The 21,588-nt window shown below is 40.6% G+C and overlaps 1 protein-coding gene across 1 annotated transcript in view; it reads right to left on the bottom strand.

Annotated features, from left to right (window-relative positions):
• The window catches only part of kirrel3b (kirre like nephrin family adhesion molecule 3b), a 183,840-nt gene that overhangs the window by 28,983 nt on the left and 133,269 nt on the right, over positions 1–21,588 (bottom strand). The window contains exons 5-7 of the mRNA XM_089013637.1: positions 19,819–19,976; positions 17,635–17,785; positions 6,681–6,786 (exon numbers count right to left, since the gene is read on the bottom strand). Coding sequence (XP_088869763.1) covers positions 6,681–6,786; positions 17,635–17,785; positions 19,819–19,976 — 415 coding nt within the window. The remainder of the gene's footprint in view (positions 1–6,680; positions 6,787–17,634; positions 17,786–19,818; positions 19,977–21,588) is intronic.

The following is a 21,588-nucleotide window of genomic DNA, read 5'->3' as shown; positions in this document are numbered from 1 at the left end:
TGTTTAAAAATAAATAAATAATAATAATAATAATAATAATAATAATAATAATAATAATAATGTTACAAAATACTTTTTGGGATAAAGTTTACAGAGTACAATATAATGTATCGCCAACGTGTAATAAATACAGATTGTCACGGTTTGCGAGGTGGTGATGGCGGGTTCGGATCCCAAAAAGCAGGCAGGAGGGAGCAGGAGGTTGTTTGACAAATTGTATTAAAATAAAGTCAGCAGGAACAAAATGTAAAACATCAAAATGATCTGAATGGAAAAAATACAAAGTAGCAAAAGAAAACCAAGTGTAAAAGTCCGCCAAGGTTAAACAAACACGTACACGATGCATGCTGCAACCAAGCAGCAAACAAACAATGAATCGGCACCGGATGATCGTGCCAGGTGTCTTTTTAAGTGTCATTGATTATAACGACCAGCACCTGCGAGGCTGCCGGCAGGGCTGACGTCGCTACCCGCTGGTCGCCAATTTGATCGGGACGACCAGCACCTGTGCAGGTGCAGGCGGGGCCGACAGCGCCCCCCGTTGGTCGCCAACCAGATCATGACAGTACCCCCCCTTCAAGGGGCTGCTTCCAGAAGTCCCAACAGTCTCCCAAAAGGTCCACTCGCCAGGGAACGGTCGGTGGAGAGGGCAACCGCTGCCTCTCCAGCATACGACGGGCGGCGGCCTGATGGGAACGGGACTCGGCCTGGGGTGGACGAAGACGCGGCACGGATCGCCGTGGGCGTGAGCGCGATCCCTCTCGCACGTTCACGCGACGGCGCATGGCTCTGCGTGGACGTCGACTGCCAGGCGCAGAATGGCACCCCGTACGGCCGTATGGGACCAGGTCTCGGCCGGACGCCGACGTGGGCGTGAACTGCCCGGCTCCGGGGTAACGAGACGGGTCCAGAGCCGCTCCGGGATCCAGCGGTGAGTGGGGTCTCGGACTGACGTTGACGCGGACGTTGCACGGCTCGTCGTGGATGAGACTCAATTCGTCATGCACGACGACAGCGTGGCTGGACGTGGGCGTGCAATGCCAGTCACCCAGTTTCACCCTGGACGGCCACCTGGAAGGAGGTCTCGGCCGGACGTTTACGTGGACGTTGCGGCTCGTCGAGTGACGCGATTCAAACGCGACGAGGCTTTCGCTAACGTGGACGTAGCATTGCCAGGCACAGGGTGGAAATGAGACGGGTCCGATGTACCTGCGGGATCCGATGGTTGGCCGATTCATTCTGTCACGGTTTGCGAGGTGGTGATGGCGGGTTCGGATCCCAAAAAGCAGGCAGGAGGGAGCAGGAGGTTGTTTGACAAATTGTATTAAAATAAAGTCAGCAGGAACAAAATGTAAAACATCAAAATGATCTGAATGGAAAAAATACAAAGTAGCAAAAGAAAACCAAGTGTAAAAGTCCGCCAAGGTTAAACAAACACGTACACGATGCATGCTGCAACCAAGCAGCAAACAAACAATGAATCGGCACCGGATGATCGTGCCAGGTGTCTTTTTAAGTGTCATTGATTATAACGACCAGCACCTGCGAGGCTGCCGGCAGGGCTGACGTCGCTACCCGCTGGTCGCCAATTTGATCGGGACGACCAGCACCTGTGCAGGTGCAGGCGGGGCCGACAGCGCCCCCCGTTGGTCGCCAACCAGATCATGACACAGATGGGACTTTGCAAAGAAATGTGCCAATGGCAGACATAGCAACGATTCAATAAAATGTCCGCCATCATAACAAGAAATGACTTACTTTGCATTCCTACATGGGTATCATCTTGAGTCATTTTTATGACAACAATGATAAGGACAATGCTCATGAAATAATTACATGCCAGACAATAATGGGAGCAATATGGATGATCATGGGTGATGATGGGATAATTGGTGATGACAGCAAGTGTTATCGATCTCGCCACAAATTACTCTGAGTAGGAAGTTTGGGAATGATTGTATGTGTCATTCGGTGAAAGCATTTGCTGTTTTAAAATATACATTTGTGAGGCACTTTTGTTGAAATGACCATTGATGATGTAGTTTTTGGTATTTTTCTCTTTTCATCTCTTTTCTCTTCATTATTTTGGTATGTTTGGATTTGGATTTGCCTTTATTAGTATTAGTATTAGTATTAGTATTAGTATTAGTATTAGTATTAGTATTAGTATTAGTATTAGTATTAGTATTAGTATTAGTATTAGTATTAGTATTAGTATTAGTATCACTCGCTCAACATATATATATTGAGCGAGTGACTATGATATTGAGCGGGTAACTCAGTCAGTGCATACTAATACTAATACTAATACTAATACTAATACTAATACTAATACTAATACTAATACTAATACTAATACTAATAAAGGCAAATCCAAATCCAAACATTGAGAAAAATACCAAAAACTACATCATCAATGGTCATTTCAACAAAAGTGCCTCACAAATGTATATTTTAAAACAGCAAATGCTTTCACCGAATGACACACACAATCAAAACATATATATAGTGACTATGATATTGAGCGGGTAACTCAGTCAGTGTATTCATTCAGATTTGTTTTATTTCTTGCAACAGACAGGACACAAGAATAAAGTAATGAAGTATCCGTATGAAGTAGGTGCTCCTCTTCGTGAAAAATAAAGAACATAAAATATACGAAACCCCAAAAATCTTTGAATGGACAGTACCAAAAAACAATTGTAAGCATTTTTACTTGTAACGAGGGAAAGTCCGATCCCAATGAGGTCAATCAAAATCATTTCAACAGACAACCCTTCAGAATCCGAACCATCCTAGATCATCCGCAGAGTGGCATGCAAATAAGGAGCTTTGTTGACGCATTGGTGCCGAGTTCCAGGCAGCAGACATGGGACCTAATTTTCTTTGTTTTGCCACTCGGCAATCTCGAGTGGATTCTTGTTTATTTATGAAGAAAAAAAATCGGGTTTCATCATCAAAGGTTGCAAACTGGATTGCATCCCAGCTGGCTCTTCTACCTATATGATTGCAATGAACACACTCCCAACAAGCCTTTCTCCAATCATGTGTCTTTTAATACATCTATTTTAGAATTTTCTACTTGCACGCCCTCGGGTTTGATTAACATGATTAACAAAGGAGATTTCCCCACTGTGTGACAAATAAAGGTTTTCTGTATCTTATTTTCTATATGCGATGATCCCACGTCAACCATTCATTTGGAAGAAGAACCGATCGAGTCGTTCATGACGGAGCTTGGAACCAAAGGCTTCAATGTCTCTTTCTTTGTTTGTTTGTTTCTTTCTTTCTTTCTTTCTTTCTTTCTTTCTTTCTTTCTTTCTTTCTTTCTTTCTTTCTTTCTTTCTTTCTTTCTTTCTTTCTTTCTTTCTTTCTTTCTTTATTTATTTATTTATTTATTTATTTATTTATTTATTTATTTATTTATATTTTGCCTCAGCAATGCAGATGATACATTTTGGCCAGCTAAAGGAGGGTCAACCTTTTTCTTTTGAAAGCTCTTAGGTACTGGTTAATGCGAATGATGACCACTTTAATACACATTACTAGAATAATACATTTGTTCAAATTACTTTCAAATTAAAATATAATTAAATTTTAATTAGCCAATCTTCAAACCGTGGACTAAAAACAGATTTTGATGTAATTTAGTTTACACGTGGACTCATGAAAACAAAAGAAACATATTTTATTGTTTTTCCTTTATTTTTTCCAGTTTTTTTTCATGTTATAAACAAATACCCACTCTCGAGGACTTGCACACTGCAAGAATCCAAACTCGGGCGCGGAAAATACTACTGGACCGTCCGCACCCTGCCCACCACCTTTTCCAGCTACTCCCCTCAGGCAGGCGCTACCGATCCATGCGCACCAAATCCAGCAGACATTTAAACAGCTTCTTCCCCCAAGCCATTAACTCTTTGAACTCTTTCAACAGTAGCCAAAATGGAACTGTATAGTGCCACTTAGTAGTTTTTTTACTAGTGCAGCGTGTTCTACCGGAAACAAATTCCTTGTGTGTTCTACATACTTGGCAATAAAGATGATTCTGATTCTGATTCTGATTCTGATACATACGTTTTATAAATATGTTAAATCTTTCTGCTGTGATTCACATTTTCATTGCTGTTAGCATTTAGAGGAAAACAAATATTCAATAGATTTTTTTTCAGATTTATGTGACACTGATCATGCAAGTAATAACATTTCCATAACAATTAGGAAATAGATGCCAATAAGCAATATTTTATTTCTATAAAAGCCTACCAGTGTTCACACTTTGATCAACGATCACGACTCCTCTGAAGTCTTAATTGTCCCATCAATGATGAGTGATTTTTGAATAGGCCGGCAAGTTACTCATGAGGTCCTTTGGGGGTACCTATAGTGGCCAACAGGCACCATGTCGTTAACCCTCGATCTAATTCATTAACAGAGGTACTTCAACATGTAATGTTTGAAGTTTGATTCATGGTCAAACTCAAGCCGTGTTAGTCATAAAGAGCTGTCATGACTTTTGCCTTCCGTCGACAGTACCTTGGACCCTGGTTTCAAGTGTCTGGGAAAACTAAGCATAGCAAAGTGGCGCGGTGCACATGGCAATGGATGGTTCTCCCCGGGATGGCAAAGAGGCATTTCTTCTAAGAGCTAGCCTGTCCTTGTGTGTTTTATCTGATCTGGGGTAGACAGAGTGTATTAACACAGAGTAATAGCCCTCACACTGCTTGATCAGCTTCCTGTCCTCCTCTCGTGGTATTGCTCTCTGGAGGGGGAATTTGTGAAGGTTTCTTGCGAGTCAAAGACTTTCAGGTGTGCATTACCGTTCCCTGAAATCCCCGCTCTACCATACACATCCAAATGCCAATAGTTAATAGAATGGGGAAGCTCTCATATTAACTGCAGATAAATCTAAGTAGGTGACTCAGAAAGATATGGGGGAGAGTGTGGCTCTCACCTTGAAGAATCAAGGAATGCCAGGATTATTATTGAATGCCAGTGTCAGTGACAAAAAGACGGACGACAGCAACATCCAAGTACAAGGAGGTTGCATGAGGTAAAATCCACTATGCTGTGTTGAGGTCGTTGATCACAAAAACAATCGGCAGAGTGAAGGCTTATAAAAGGTCAAGGAAGTATGAGACTTCATTGATAAAAAAACTCCCATGTTTGAAACAGAATCTGAACTTTGAACATGGATCGCAGTTGTAGGCTCAACACTTCTTTGTCGAAATATATTTATTTGGAGTTTAACAATTGCAATGGGTCATATGTCCCCTAATTAAACAAAAATCAGCACCACTGTCTGCGAATAGTTAAGTCTTTCACTGGAGTACTTCTTTTATTTTTTTATGAGTTTATTTTTTATTTTTTAATGTATATGTATTCAAAGGTGTGTTTGCCATTATGGTAATGACAGAATACTCGAGAGCATAAGACCACGACGCCTAAAGTAAATAATAATAATAATAATAATAATAATAATAATAATAATAATAATAATATCACACCTGCCAGTTCATATAAGTTCTTGATATCAGGGTGGAGAATTGTGCCTCAAGCATTGATCCAGTTACATAACAGTAGAGATGAAATCTCTTTGCACCGCCGCCGCTATGCACCCAACACAATCAAATCATAACCCTATTTTCAACAATATAGCTGAAACAACCCCCCACACCAACCCTCATCTCCACTTTTCACTCTCTTTTTCGAATCCATCAAAAAAAAGGTAACATCTATTCTTTGCCATCTGTGAGTGTGTTGCAGATATATTTCATTTGTCAGTCAGTCCTTTACCACGATTCGTGGCCAACCCTATCCTTTTGCCATCAATTTCATTCAATTTATTTTCACCAAATTTCAACGCCTCCCTCCAAACACACACATGCACACAAGATTGCCCCTCACAAGATTATGAGACCACCATTAACGATGTTGGTATAGATAGGCCTATATTTCTGTACCCCGCTTTGATCAAATCCCAGGAGTTCGATGAATCAGTCTCAGGGGTTCGACACAGCGTCTGCCATAGAGGTGAAGGCAGAGCCGACTTAATGTGTACCGTATTTTATTTTTTTTTGTATTAGGCGCACCCCAATTAATGTTGTATTCGTAAACTTTTTCCAGATATAAGGCAATGAGGCGCAACTTCAATTAATGAAAAAATATGTGTATATAGGGTATATAAGCCATGACAAGGTTATTTTGGATAATGTCATATTTTCCGATGTATACAGTGCCCCAGAGTAGAAGGCGCACCCGCAATGAATAGTGTATTTAACTTTTTCAATATATTAGACGAAGAAAAAAATCAAAATATAATATATAAATTGAAAAAAATATTTCCAAATAGAAAGCACACCACTCTATATGACGCTACATAGAGGCAGGGGTTACACACGACTTCTCCTACAGGGGGAAATGGAGTCGGTGGCTACTGACAGTAGTTGCGAGACCTGTTGTGGCTCAATATTACTTCACATATAAGGCACATCTGTGTACAAACCGCATGATCATCTGTTGAAGGAAATTAAGGCTTTTGGGTGCGCCTTATACACATCACTTTTTTTATCGACAAAAACACACACAACAAAAATAATAAATGTATTTCTTAAAATATTTGTCTTATTTTAAGTGTTGTTTTTTCATTAACTTGTATAAAAAAGTGATAATGGCCTCACTTATAAAGCGTGACAGGTGGATTGGCCTTTGCAGAGCAGTGAAACCGCACAAGGTTTCCCTCAAGAACTGGCTGAGGCTCCACTGAGAGATTGACAAGAGGAAAATCTAAAAGAGAGCACAGACACAAACAAGAAACATGAAGTATACTGTAAGTGTCAGTGACATCTTGAACACATCCTGAAGGGAACTCAAAAGGTATGGTATGTCGTCTATTCTCAGGCTGCTTGTTTGTCACAATAAAGTCAGAAGATCTGACATTTATATTATGGCAAGGAAGAATCTGCTTAATATTAGATGGCAAGGAAGCATTCGGAGAAAAAGTCAAATGAAGCATAAAATAAAACTGTCACCAGAAATATTTATTTTGACCCCCAAGAGCATGTTTCTCATTCTAAATTGACAACATTGCAAAATTCATAGTACATTAAAAAAATCCAAAACATTTAGTCCATTACAGGATTGAAGTAATACTATTACGACATTATGATCATCATAATGCTTTTTTTAATTACATTCGTATTCAACATGTTGCTCCCCCCCCCCATAAAAATATGGTGAGGGGTAGCTGTGGTGATGGATGTTTCCTGAAGTCCACGATCATCTCAACTGTCTTGAGCGTGTTCAGCTCCAGGTTGTGACGGCTGCACCAGAGCTCCAGCTGCTCCACTTGTTGTCGGTACGCAGACTCGTCGCCGTCTTTGATGAGACCGATGACCGTGGTGTCGTCTGCGAACTTTATGAATTTGACAGCTGGGTGCGTTGAGGTGCAGTCTTTTGTGTAGAGAGAGAAGAGCAATGGAGAGAGGACGCATCCCTGCGGGGCTCCAGTGCTCGTGGTTCGTGTTGTGGATGATATATTTCCCAGTCTGACCTGTTGTGTCCGTCCTGTCAGGAAGCTGAGGGTCCACTGGCAGATCGTGGGGGACACACCAAGCTGGAGAAGTTTGGGGATGAGGAGTTCTGGGATGATGGTATTGAACGCAGAGCTGTAGTCCACAAACAGGATCCTTGCGTAGGTTCCTGTGTTGTCAAGGTGGTCGAGGATGTGATGCAGTCCAATGTTGACCGCATCCTCCACAGACCTGTTTGCCCGGTAGGCAAACTGAAGAGGATCTAGCAGAGATCCGGTGATGTTCTTTAGGTGGTTCAGCACGAGGCGTTCAAAGGACTTCATGACCACAGACGTCAGAGCGACAGGTCTATAGTCGTTCAATCCCGAGGGTGCTGGTTTCTTTGGAACTGGGACGATAGTAGACTGTTTGAAGCAGGATGGGACTTCACACTGCTCCAGGGATCTGTTGAAGATTTGTGTGAAGACCGGAGCCAGCTGGTCAGCGCAGACTCTCAGGCAGGAGGGGGACACTCTGTCAGGTCCTGCAGCTTTCTTGATCTTCTGCTGCTTGAAGAGCCGTCTAACGTCCAGTTCGTGGATCTGTAGGGCAGAGGGCGGAGATACGGTAGTTTCTGGTAATGGTGGGCAGACCGGGGAAATGGGGGTGTCCTTTTCAAATCGGCAAAAGTATGTATTTAACTCATCAGCCATACCATTGTTGTACACTGCTTGGGGGGAAGGTAAACGATAATTTGTTATTGCTTTCAGGCCATTCCACACCGATGCAGAGTCGTTAGCGGAGAACTGTTTGTTAAGCCTCTCCGCATAACGTTTCTTTGCGATGTTAATTTCCTTCGTCAGTCTGTTTCGGGCGAGTTTGTAAACTGCTCGATCACCGCTTTTAAATGCGGATTCTTTCTCTTTCCTAAGATGCCTGAGTTTGGGAGTGAACCATGGCTTGTTGTTGTTGAATGAGCGGAAGGACTTTGTTGGTACACACATGTCCTCACAGAAACTGATGTATGATGTTACAGTGTCTGTGTATTCATCCAATGTGCCCGTTGAAGTTTCAAAGACGCTCCAATCAGTGCAGTCTAAGCATTCTTGTAGCGATAACTTTGCTTCATCTGTCCATGTTTTAACTGTCTTGACTACCGGTTTTACACATTTGAGTTTCTGTTTGTATGTGGGAATTAAGTGGATTAAATAGTGGTCAGAAAGAAGGTGTAGCGCGGAGTCCGGGTGGCGGTCAAGCTTGTTTATTCGTCGGTTGTGATTGATGAGTCATTCTCAACGGAAGAGTGGCTCTATCCCTGCCCTTGCCCATGGCAAACTACGACCCGCGGGCCACATACGGCCCGTTAGGGTTTTTAATCCGGCCCGCTGAATTTGTACAAATTATAGTAAAAACAGTGTCTGAAAGTCATGACAAAAAGTTAGCGGACGACAGAAAAATGGGACAGGCAGCTTTATGGCTGGGCAGGCAACTTTTCAGAGTTGTCTGCCCAGCCATTTTTCACAACTTGAAACACAATACGACGAGTAATCGCAATAACAAAAATTTTCGCAAGTATAACATTTTTTTTTAATTACGGATGTACCTACCACAAATGCTACCTCGCTTAATTTACGGTAAATATCTCCCTCTGAAGATTTTGCTCCAGTTGTCGTTAGTCGTCATGGTACACAATGCAATGTTTGCATTGCGTTGTCTGCTACAAGCCACAAAGCGCCTCTCAAGTACACTTTACAGTCACGGTATGATGTAAGTTTACATTTTGTAGCGTCACAAATTTCGTTAGCTTGTTTTGAATCTTTCTTCTGGGCTGAGGTTCTGTGCATCTATTTTGGAAAATAATATGCAAACGCACGACCCCATCATGCTTGGGAAAGTCGGAAGCACGGAGCAGGCTACTGATTGGCTGCAAATTTCAACTGCAGGTAGCCTATGTCTGTGTACTTGGCAACGATACACGTGTACTGTTTGCGCATGAAGGCAAGAGCGGCCATGGCGAGTTTGGAGAGTGTGCGGTCAGGACAATCCATCCAAGATTTTGCAGAATTTAACACAAAAAGATATTGAGCTTGTGTATTTCGTTGTGTAATATGTTTTGAATGTTGGAAGTGATTCAATTTTTCAATAAATGTTGATTTCTTTAACTTTGCACCTTCGATTGAAACGTATTAAAAAAAACACAATCTTGATAAATCACAGTGCGTATGTTATTTTGATCTATTTCCATTTCTTCCTCCCAGTATCTGTGAAATAGTATGTAAATGACATATCTTGCATATTCCTTCAGCATACCTGTCAACCTCCACGGCTCCATCCCCTTACAAACTGTCGTATTTTCCCTTACAAAATACAAAATATTCGTACACCATATTTTTTTTCAAATGTGTTTATTTATGTAGTTTAGCATGTTATAGGGTACATGTTTCGTTATATCATTCTGTACATATTCTTAATAAATGATGACATTACAGGTGTTGCTTAATTACTACAGTGTTCTCTATTGTATGCTTTTGTATGATCAATATGTTTTTCCAGACCTCTTTGTATCAAAATGCGTCTTTAAATCATAGAAACTGGAGGCAGCTACTTTCACGTATTTTTTGCAAGCAACACAATACGAATATTGCACACCTCTCTCCGAAGCTTGTATCAATCCCTCGTATCGTCCTGACTTTCACTTTGTTCACATGTGAGCGGAATGATGCAATGGGAAATCCCCAAGCGGCAGACGCATGCGCACAGTAGCATCAAACCGCTAACTTCGTTTGCAAAAAAAAAATAAAAATACCAAGATAGAGGCTACCGCGGCGAACTCATTTGACTTGATTGATTTGTCGTTTCGTGATAGTCGGTGCCTACCGGATGGTACCCATAATGGACAAATGTGCATGTGTCCGTACAGATTTTCCGTACAGATTTTCTTGTACGTCTTACAGGTTGACAGGTATGCTTGAGACAAATGTCTTAACTGATAAGGGTTATTTTTCACATTTGGAAGACAGTTAATGAATTGGGTTGTTGTGTTCTTACTGTGCTATGAGGTTTGCACACACTACATTTAATTAATGCTTTAGTATATCCGGGCCAAACACTCCCTCCAAATGCTCCTGGCCTGGCCCCTCTGTGAAATTTTAGAACCCATTGTGGCCCGCGAGTCAAAACGTTTGCCCACCCCTGCTCTATCCCATGAACTCATTCATTGCCAGCCAAAGACTCTCAAAACCAAAACTAAATTTAAACAAAATTGGTTAAAACGAGAAATAAATAAATACATGCACACACAGGTACATATTAGCCTATTATCATCCATGATGAACTTTGTCACTCCATTGCCGCACAGGGCAGCCACTCATAAACCTGTTGCCCATGTCAGCCCATAAGCAGCCACAATGGGATGAGCTCCTGCTGAAGAAAAAAATCCCTCAAAACAGTGAGTTGCCATATCAGCCTCTAATATATTTCATCTACTTGAAACTTAATAAAATGTCTAAAAGGGATTAGGGGCCATAGGGAGCCAATTATTTCCATACACGGAGTGAGAGAAGGACTCCCTGCCCCCACCCCACCCCCCCCTCTCCCACAATGTTTGCCTCATCTGCAAGTGTGGTTTCACCAAAGAATGGAAATATGGAGCGACATTTTCAGGCCGTTGACAAAAAAATCAAGTTGCAGTACTGTTCAACCATGAGCGATGATCATTTGGAATTGTGCTTCGAGCTTGCCATCAGCAGCTCCTGTCCAAAACTGTGTATCTCGAACTTATTCTATTCCCTGCAAATCGTCAGATGAAGGCAAAGACAAAAAAAAGTACTCTAGTCATATTGCGCGGCATGGTTTTATGCAGTTATGCAAGCTACACCCACATATATTGTACAGAAATAGAGTTCTCAATATATTCATAAATAAAAATCATTTATTTTGTATGTTATTTTGCCCCAACCTTTGCCCCAACCTCATGAGGAAGCGCTACCTTTTAAGACCTATCACCATTACAATACGATGAGAAGGAAATCAAAGGGAAACTTGACTTTGTAATGAATTCCAGTAAATGGCAATTTGCAAAATAAATATAAAAAAATAAAGAAATAAAGTCCACACCGCAATTCACAACAAATGTAACAATGAGCAACATCAGAGAAACATAACAGGCATTCAGATTATGCAAACAGGTTATTTATCCTAATTAAGAAAAGGTGGGGTTCTTTTGAAGGTACGTGCTCATTTCCATTTCAAGGCTGTCTCCTGTGGGGAATGGGATGGGGGAGGACCATGCTATTTACTCGGTAGACCAACTCACTGACTAGTGAAGTGGTTTTGCGGTTTTTGTGGCACTGAATGGGAAAAAAACAGTGTATGTGTGTGTGTGTGTGTGTGTGTGTGTGTGCGTGTGTGTGTGTGTGTGCGCGTGTGTGTGTGTGCGTGTGTGTGTGTGTGTGTGTTGTGTGTGTGTGTGTGTGTGTGTGTGTGTGTGTGTGTGTGCGTGTGTGTTTGTGTGTGTGTGTGCTTGTGTGTGTTTTTCTGCGTTTTCCCCCCTGATTAGGCCAAGGCAAATAGTTACATGCATGTTGTGCATCACTGGGCCGTGTTTTTCGGATACTCATTTTCCTTTGGGCCTTCTGCACAGTCTGTTGCTGTATTATCTATGAGATGGAATTGGATGAAAAATTTTATACCCTTCATGAATTTTCAAACTGTTGCTAAATTGAAGAAAATAAAATCAGACAAAAACCTGCACTCAGGCATTTATTCTATTTACTCAACTCACCCCGACGACATTATTACTTCTTGCCATCTGCGGTTCTGGTCGTGGTGCTGTTACAGCATCAAGGACAGTAGATTAGTCATTTGGGTAAGCCACGCTCATTTTTTGAGGGTGTATGTTGATGCTTGTGCTGCCATCTGTTTCAAAATGTGCACAGTCTTTGCTCTCGATGTTCAACACTTCAAAAGTAATAACAAGAGATTGTACTTGGACGCGGATGAAGAGCAGTCAAACAAAAGACAAACATGTTATGATGCCGCCAAACTGTGAAGTGCGTACGGCTGCAAACGGGGGTGGTTTGAATGTGGAGGGAAACTGATTTTTGGCCTGCAGCGGTGCAGATGTTTGCCTCTTGCTTAGCTGTCATGAAGCCCACGAGGAGCATACGATCCAAAAAACAAGTATGATGTTACATTAGAACTGGAGTGTTTTCCAGAAATACTGTTTGTGTAGGTGTGCCTTCTAAACAACATCCAAAACACTCCCAATAAATATGTCCAAAAAACAGGATAAAAAATGCATGTTCCCCCAAGAACATATTTTATATCGTCATACAAAATGAGTCTTGTGAAGCAATCAAGATCTCAAACCATTTGACAATTCTATCAATGTAGGGATGGCACACGGTCATTATTTTTTTTTCTTTCAACCAAGTTCAATCAAACTACTACTTGTATTTACAGTATGTATTTTTTTAATAATAAATCAATACGATTGTGCACTGTTGATCGTCTTTGCATCTTGTAAAAACTAAATCAGAACTGGAACATAACATTTTAATGGAACTCATGTTCTTTAATGCATTCACTCACAGACGTGCAAAAATGTGTCCACTCCAGTGCCAGGGTTTTTGTCATTGTCCTCAAATTCCGGGACCTACAGAATATTGGGTTTTGGGACGACATAAACATTCAATGCAGTGTAAGTAACCTTAGATTCTCTTCTTTCATTAGAAAAAAACTAGGTAATTCCAAAATTATATTAGTCTGGAGTTATATGAGCTTAAAATGAGGGTGGCTGTCCAAAATACAATGCAATACTATTGGTTTATATAGCGCTTTAAAAACAGCTTAAGCTGGAACAAAGCGCAAACATGGAAACAAAGGGAAATGCTCCTCCTTGTAGAGGAGAAAAAACATTGCCAGAGGCCATGGACAGCGCTTTATCGGTACCCAAACAAGAAAAAACAAAACCGAACAAATTCAGGAATGGCACATATTTTCTATTCACGAATAAATGTGTGAATGACAGTGAATGACTTAATTTAATCCGTTACTTTTCCTACAAATGTTTTTCTATGTCCTTATCAAGTCACCTACGCAAGTATCTACCCCCTGCAGTTATTTTACAGTGACGGTGCCATGTTTGAAATGAGTCCACCATAAAATCAGAACAAACACATATTCCTCCTTTGGCAACGATATGTTCACATTGGTGAGTTTTTTCTGTATAGTGTTTTGCAATGAGTATGTGTGGCTGTTTACAGGGCATGTGGGTGTGTGTCAGAGCTATCTACACTTGGAGCTGCAATGTTAGTCAGCCCGTTGGGTATTTTTTAGCCATGCAAGTGGTTAATTGCGTGGACAAAAATGTGGGCAGCGGGAACCTCAAAGGTGAAAATGACAGCTGTGGCGCTATCGAGGCCTGTAATAAAAATCCAGCCAGAAGCTGAAGAGCAGCAAAGCAGACATTAAAGAGTTGGGGGAACGGAATGGGAGGAGTGTGGTGTTTTTGCTAATAGACACACAAATGTCAAAGCCAATTCAGAACACATTATACGAAGCATTTAACTCTGCTCTATTCAGTCATGCCAAACCCTATTTTTACTTTCACATTATTTTTTTAACTCTTTAGATCCAGCTGCCGAGAGACCTTTGACGATGCAAATGAACACTACAAGCAGCCCATCTGCTAATTTATCTCCCCTTCAGAGGACTGAAGGAGACCCATAAAAAGGCCTATCAGAAAGATATGGTGCTATTGTCACTTTACACCTGTATCTCACATTTTAACCTCAATAAATCCAATACATTTTGACAGCTATGACGTTGAGGTAAAAGAGTCTTCTGACATTGCCTTAAAAGAAAAGTCCCATTTGGCATTCCAATGGAGAAATGCATGACTTGCAGAGTGGGTGGTACACTGTGAAAGCAACCGCTTATCAATAATTTAAAATGTTGATTCCTTAGCTCATCAAACGAAGAGTTGCTCTGGGATATGTGTCAGAGGGATGTATAGAAAAAAAACTGAGGTAAATGGATGATAGCAGCTCGATTCAAACAATAGGATATATGAATAGAAAGGTGGGGAATCTTGTCCAGTCAACGATCAATGATGAGTGAATATCAGATGGCTTTGCTGGGGCAATATTTCAACTTGACACTCTTTTTGTGGAAGTAATGGATAACATTGATCAATTGATTGATTTTTATGTATTTATGTATTCATCTCGATCGATCTATCGATCGATGGAAGGTCGTGTCACAAAAGAAATTCTAGCTCTCTCTCTCTCTACCTCCCTTCCTTCCTCCCTCCATCCCTCCCTCCCTCCCTCCCTCCCTCCCTACCTACCGACCCATACCCAACCCGTTCTCTCTCTCTCTCTCTCTCTCTCTCTCTCTCTCTCTCTCTCTCTCTCTCTCTCTCTCTCTCTCTCTCTCTCTCTCTCTCTCTCTCTCTCTCTCTCTCTCTCTCTCTACCTACCTCCCTACCAAAGACAAATCACCACTTTGTATTTGTACAAAAAAAAAATGATTTCATGCAATTTTACATATGTTATATAACAATTTTATGTTCATACTTCAATAATTCTTTTTGTTTAATTGTTGATGGACTGACTGAATCACTTTTCTTTCTGAACTTTCTTTCCTCATTTTTGGTTAATTCTTTGTGGACCCTAATTACATAAGGAGGTCGTGTCACACAAAAAAAGAGCCTGTCACAAGGACAAAAAGAAAAAATGCTTGTTTAAAAATAAAACAAACACAAAATAATTACAAATAACAGACTGTGCTTGAAATTCTGCTGCTCAGCTAAAACCCTTATAATTGAATAAGGCAGCATGGAAAGGAAGCAAATTGATACCCAGCGCGCGGGAAATAAAGTTCAATTATAGCATGTTTCATTTTTGCAGCTTAATTTGAAAGTGTATGTCAGCGGAAAATAAATCAGCTCAGCTGAACTATGCTGCGCCACTTACCTGTCGAGTAAGTGTGGTGGGGAGGAGGAGAAGTGGGGGGGTTGTTAAAGAGGGACGGTGTCAAAGCTAAACCATGTGGGAGACAATTTGAATCACGACAATTAGTCTCCGCTGTTGCTCACTTTGTTCTCATGCTGTGGGACTTTTATTTTAATCCTGCCTTTAACTGTGCACATTTTGGAGTGCTAATTTTAGTTATTTTCTATTTTAACTCTTTAAGACTGAATTGCAGTTTAAATAGCACAGTGACGACCGCAATACGAGCATCATTAGGTTTAGTGATACATCCTCATGTATACTGTACGAGTGCAGATAATTTCTCCATGACTGAGCGACAGATAAAAAAAAAAAAAAAACAATAGCTTCGGCATACTCTGAGAAATACAAACAAAAGACATATTTTAGACTTATGTGTATATCGTGGTCAGATCATGTGGCGCCCGGTCTGGCCATGTTTGTCTCCTTTTATGCACATACTGCAAAGAACAAAGCGTCGGTTTTAATGGCTCCCTGAGTAGCATTTTCTGCTTTATTACACATAGTTAATGGTGTTGACAGTGCTGCAAGTGATGCAACATCCCTTTTTGCACTAAGATGCCCTTTCTCACTCGGAACAGTTCTCAATAATGTTTCCCGACAAGCCGCACCAAGTAATTTTACGCAATGGGTATGCTTTGCCTGTTTGCAAAGACAGGTGTTCTCAATTCAGGATGCGGTCGAATGGCGGTCGCGTGGCAGTCATAATAGAGATTAATCTCGCTCACGAGAGATGGATAGCTGAGTTCATATTTGTACTTGAATTTAAAAAACTATATATACATGTCTATATATGCAATCGAAGTGGAACATTGAATGTCGACACCAGTCAATCTTTATCTACTTTATCTTTTGGTATTCTAAGGGAGTGGTCTCCAACCCTAAGGTTGCGGACATTTACCAGTCCCTTGGTCAATTGGTACGGGGCCACACAGAAGGAACACATATTTGACATTTCTTCAATTTTATTCATTTCAGAATATGAAAGAGGGACAGAAGAGGAATCTACCGCTTTCAAGAAAAAGAAAGCTACGTTTAATTGGATTGGATTGGATTTGCCTTTATTAGTCTCGCAGTGGAGAAATTTACATTTCACAGCAGCAAAGTTAACAAAGAAACAGAAAAAAAAAAAGAACAAAGCGGGGCTGTGAAGATGCTGCCCATTACAGGCGCAAAAAAGCACAATGGCCCCTGTGGTGTCCAGCGATGACAGTCGAATGGCACCGACATTCCTCCCATTCAAAAACAGTACTGGCATATTCATGCTGCCGAAAAGGCGCAACCGCTCAGCACAGTCTCCTCCTTGATGAATGTCGTGGTCAAAAATGCTGAAAAACAATCCGTATCCGTTCCACACGACGCACAACAACACAAAGTGACAAAAGAAAACACAAAAACAAGACAAAAACAACAAAAAAGCAAGGCTCATCAGAGCACTTGTTGACGGCTGCCTACTCGGGCGCCATCTTGGACTCCTTGACAATTGACAGTGCCAACGGGAGATTCCCACGCACCCACTCTGCAAGGATGGTGAGTCGTATTTTTTGGGGGGTGTTGGGGTGCATATTGGACATTCTCATGATTATTAGTATATTTTGAAAAAAAAAAAAAATATGCCAGTCATGTCGTATCCTTGTGTTGGATTTATCCTTCCATGTAGGGATGTCTCTGAAAACATTGTTCGACAGTAAACCTGTCTGTGAGGCAAAAAAAAAAGGTTGGGGACCTATTGTGGGATAATATATTAATCCGGAAGAATTATGACTGTTAAGATTGTTGATGATTTCATTCATCACAATGCTGGGCTGTGACAAGCGGGCGATGTCACTTATAATTTACTGTATTTTCCATTTTAAGAAGAACAGCGCAGCATCGGCAGTGAAACGCTATGCTACATTGACACGCTGGAAAATCTCAGGGCGGCGTTCTTCGAATCAAAGTTATACTATCATTAAAAAAAACGGGATTTAGAACACTAAGAGATAAAAGAGAGCATTTCCATTTTCTACACTGAACAGAACAGAAGACTTTTAAAGTAATACACGGAAAAAAAAACAAGGTACAATATATAAATATTCTCGTCAAAGGAGTTGAAGTGATGTGCTTACGCTGGACGTCAATTGTGACACCGGTCTCCTTGCCATTTGGGACTGCCTTGTTTGAGGCCTTACAAATGATTTGTTGGCCGGTCTCGATGTTGGAAGCTGGCAAGTAGAGCGTGCTCACCGTGGTCTCTCTCCTCCCATCGCGGAGCACCGTCTACAAACAGAGACAAGTGGGAAAAATGTATTTACATTTCATATACATATACAGTATTAATATTTTATAATGAAAATAATAATAGTAAAATGAACAGTATCCTCTCTATGTAGTAAAAAATAAAGAGTAAGCAAAAAAAGCAAAAAAAAAAATACAAGGAGAAGCATCATTAATGTTGCTAGTGATTAAATGACATAGGGGATTATTTGCTATTTACTCCCTGAGAGAAAAGTAGGCATTGGTGTTTTGTAGTTGCTGCTGTGGTTACAGAAACACAAAGCCATTTCAAATACAATGTACAGAGTCACTTTAATCATATAAGCAACTTTTTTGCTGCCAAACATCATAATAACAATTCATTCTGCAAGCCGGAAAAAAAGTCAACTGGCTTCATGGAAACCACTCTGGAGAGACGAACGGCGACGTGTTTTTGTATTCGGTAAAATTCACCATTGCTTGTTGTCATTCTAATGCCAATACAACCATCTCTTGCTCACTTCTCAAAATGTACGAATGGCTTTAAGCAGAAGCATTTCAATCAAAGTGAGAGATCCTGTGACATTCTTCTCATATTTTTTTGTCATTCCAGGTGTTCTTTGCTCATACAAACTGCCAAATGATTTTCATCGAGAGTGTCAGTGTCTAATGTGGCATCTCACATCTGCCATCTCTCTAAAAGTACAGAAATGAAAACTGGAAGCACATTATCCATTTCTGCCATTAACCAGACACACGTTGAGCAATTGTTTTATTGAAATAAGTGTGGTACCATGTCCCGGTCCAATCGATTGCATTTATCTGCTCTTTGGAACAAGTCTATAACGAACAGGCAGCCAGGACAGTGGGGAAGAGCAGTGGAACGGTAGGGGGTTGTTAGAGCTTGAAAGTGCTTGTTCTCTTTATGCCATTTCTGCAAATCCAAATTGAACATGGCAATATTGATCTCATTATTAGCCTTGGGATGGGGTCGTGTCGGAAATGACACTGAGGGACTCAGGTGACCATGACACCATACTGGTTTGAATGGTGGCGGAAAAAAAACACATTCTGTCAATCACCAGCAGAGATGACAGCCCGCTGAACAGATTTTGGAAACAGGTTGGTCAAACGAAGATGAATGCAACTGAAGAAGCACATCATAACAGAAGGGAAGCATCACTGATAGTTCCATGATCTTGCCATCTGCTTGTCTCAGTTGATTTATATGATGGACCCCCCCGGAAAAAAAGTGTTTTTGTTGTCAAAACACCAACCTGTGTTTTCAAGGGAATTGCTTTCAAAAAGCCATCTGGAGCGTGAAACAAAGGGCCACTAACAACTCTGCATGTGTGGCACCTTTGCAGTAATTATTTACAGCAAATACAAAGCCAAACTGGTGTTTTTGCCCAGAAATGATATCAAAGTTGTAACGTAAGGTACGCAATTTAGGAAAATGATACTTTCTGGTTGTTATGGCAACACCTGTCATGATACCCTTAACCGGTTGCCAGCTAATTGCAGTGCCGATATAGACGAGGAACAATTTTCTTTCAAAATCACAATAATAATAATAATAATAATAATAACAATAATAATAATAATAATAATAATAATAATAATAATAATAATAATAAATTTAATTTACAAGCATCTTTCAAAACACTCAAGGACACTTTACAATTAAAAGAACAATACACACATAAATAAATAATAAATAATAACATGGTTGATTAAACATGAACTCAGGGAAAATTTAAGGTGTTCGATTCACCTGCCATGCTGTGTTTTTGAAATATGGGAGGAAATTAGAGTACCTGGAAAAACCATATGCATGTAGAGAACATGTTGGCCACTTATTAATGTAATCTGTTTTTTACATGTTTAGTTATTAGTAGAGTTTTGTATGCAGCTGCGGTTGTTTTGACTGGCTCAATGAATAGGATTTGAAATTTGACAACATTTCCTTAAGTTTTCATCTCAGCCAAAACTCAATTTTCCCTTTCTCTCCCCAAAAGTGTCGAAACCCACTACGTGACGCACACCACCAAGCTTACCTTTGAGTGCATGGCCCCATTCAGGACCTCTCTGTTGCGAATCCAGATGATGGAAGCTGCTGGCTTGGCGTTGTCAGCATGACAAGTCAGATTGAGTGGGTCGCCCGCTCTCAGACTCACCACCGGGCCTCCGCTGATGACAGGGTCTTCGGGTGGAACTATTGATGCAGACATTGAGAGGAAGAGTCATGGAATAGCTTGTAAATCGGGCTTTCAGTCATTACGTTTTCCATTGTTGGGCCAAAAACCTACCGACGTCAACTTTTTTGAAAAGCAAATTGACATAATGACTTCAGAATTTTCTCTCGAAATACCACTTTTTGTCATTTATAACTTGTATGTCAAACTTATTGACAAATTTCATCAAAATATGATACTGCAACTTCATATAGTATGTGAAGTAATATTGAGCCACAACGGATCTCGCAGCTACTGTCAGCAGCCACCGACTCCATTTCAACAAGCCGTGCTGATAGAAAAATGTTATATACACATCCTTAAACATCCTATGTTTCTTCATTTCTACTTATTTTTACATGTTAGTTTAGTCTATACATGTATGTCTGTGGAAGCTCTCAGTCGTACAGGAGTGGTCAATCGATGAAAGGGTTTCTTCAGCCGTTATCTGTACTTCTTTAAAGGAATACCGACATCACATTTTTTTTTCTTAACTGACATCAGAAAAACGTTTTATAGCATCTAAAATACTCAAAACATGCAGTATGATATTTTTATGCAAATGCAAAACACCAATAAAAATGACTTAAAGTGTCCAAAATCTGCAAAAAAATGAGCTGCGAATTGGGCATTTTCAGAAAGTCCAGCCCCCAGTTCGTGACGTCACGCCAAGACGCCTTGCATTGCTGGAGAATCAAAACAATGGCTTCAGATTCGGAGACTATGATTTCACATCCAGTTATGAATATGATTCAAATAGTTCTGAACAGGAAAGCATACATGATTGTAATATATTAAAGACATACTTCCGTGTCATTTTGAGGCATCTGGAATGCAATGTAGCGTCCTAGAAAAGAGGCAGAAAATGGCGACCAAGCCCCCTGAGAGGAATTAATCAGCCTGTTTCCACAGGCTGATAAATTCCTTATATGGAGTTTGGTCGCCCTCTTCTGGCTCTTTTTGTTGCAACATGACATTTTCAGACCAAACAAGCACAGCAATGTGCATTGACGTGATGGAAGTTGCTGCTACAATGTGTCCTTTTTTTCGGTCAGGGGCGTTCCTTCAATGACGTCACGTACGGACTTGTCACCAACCCAAAAACAAGACTTCCGGAATATTCAGTGCGAGTCTTAAAACGTAACATATAGCTATATGCGGTGGAATCTTTATAAAATACGCTCAGTAGAAGTCATTTGAAGCCATTTTACAAGTTATGGACACAACTTGTCCAGAGACGTCGGCTGTCCTTTAAAGGTGTAGGACGTTTCGCTTCTTATCCAAGATGGTTCGTCAGCAGCGAAACTTTTTAGTTTGCTGACGAAGCCTCTTGAATAAGAAATAAAATGTCCGACACCTTCAAAGAAGTATAGATGACGGCAGAATAAACCTTTTCATCTATAAATGTATGTAGTTTATTTTATAACCTTGCATATCATTATTGCACTACTAATTCTTATTTCAGTCTGATATCATATTTCACCCTTCTATCTCGTAGCTGATAGGCCCCTTTGAAAAGACGTCATTCCCACCCTCTGTATAAATAAACATCTGGAGTGAGGGGAGAGCAGAAGCTTCTCACTCAATGGCCCT

This window comes from Hippocampus bargibanti, linkage group LG14 (genome assembly GCF_051943395.1).
Source record: "Hippocampus bargibanti isolate YZ-2025 linkage group LG14, ASM5194339v1, whole genome shotgun sequence".
NCBI classification, from domain to species: Eukaryota; Metazoa; Chordata; class Actinopteri; order Syngnathiformes; family Syngnathidae; genus Hippocampus; species Hippocampus bargibanti.
This window is presented reverse-complemented; position numbering and strand designations above follow the sequence as displayed.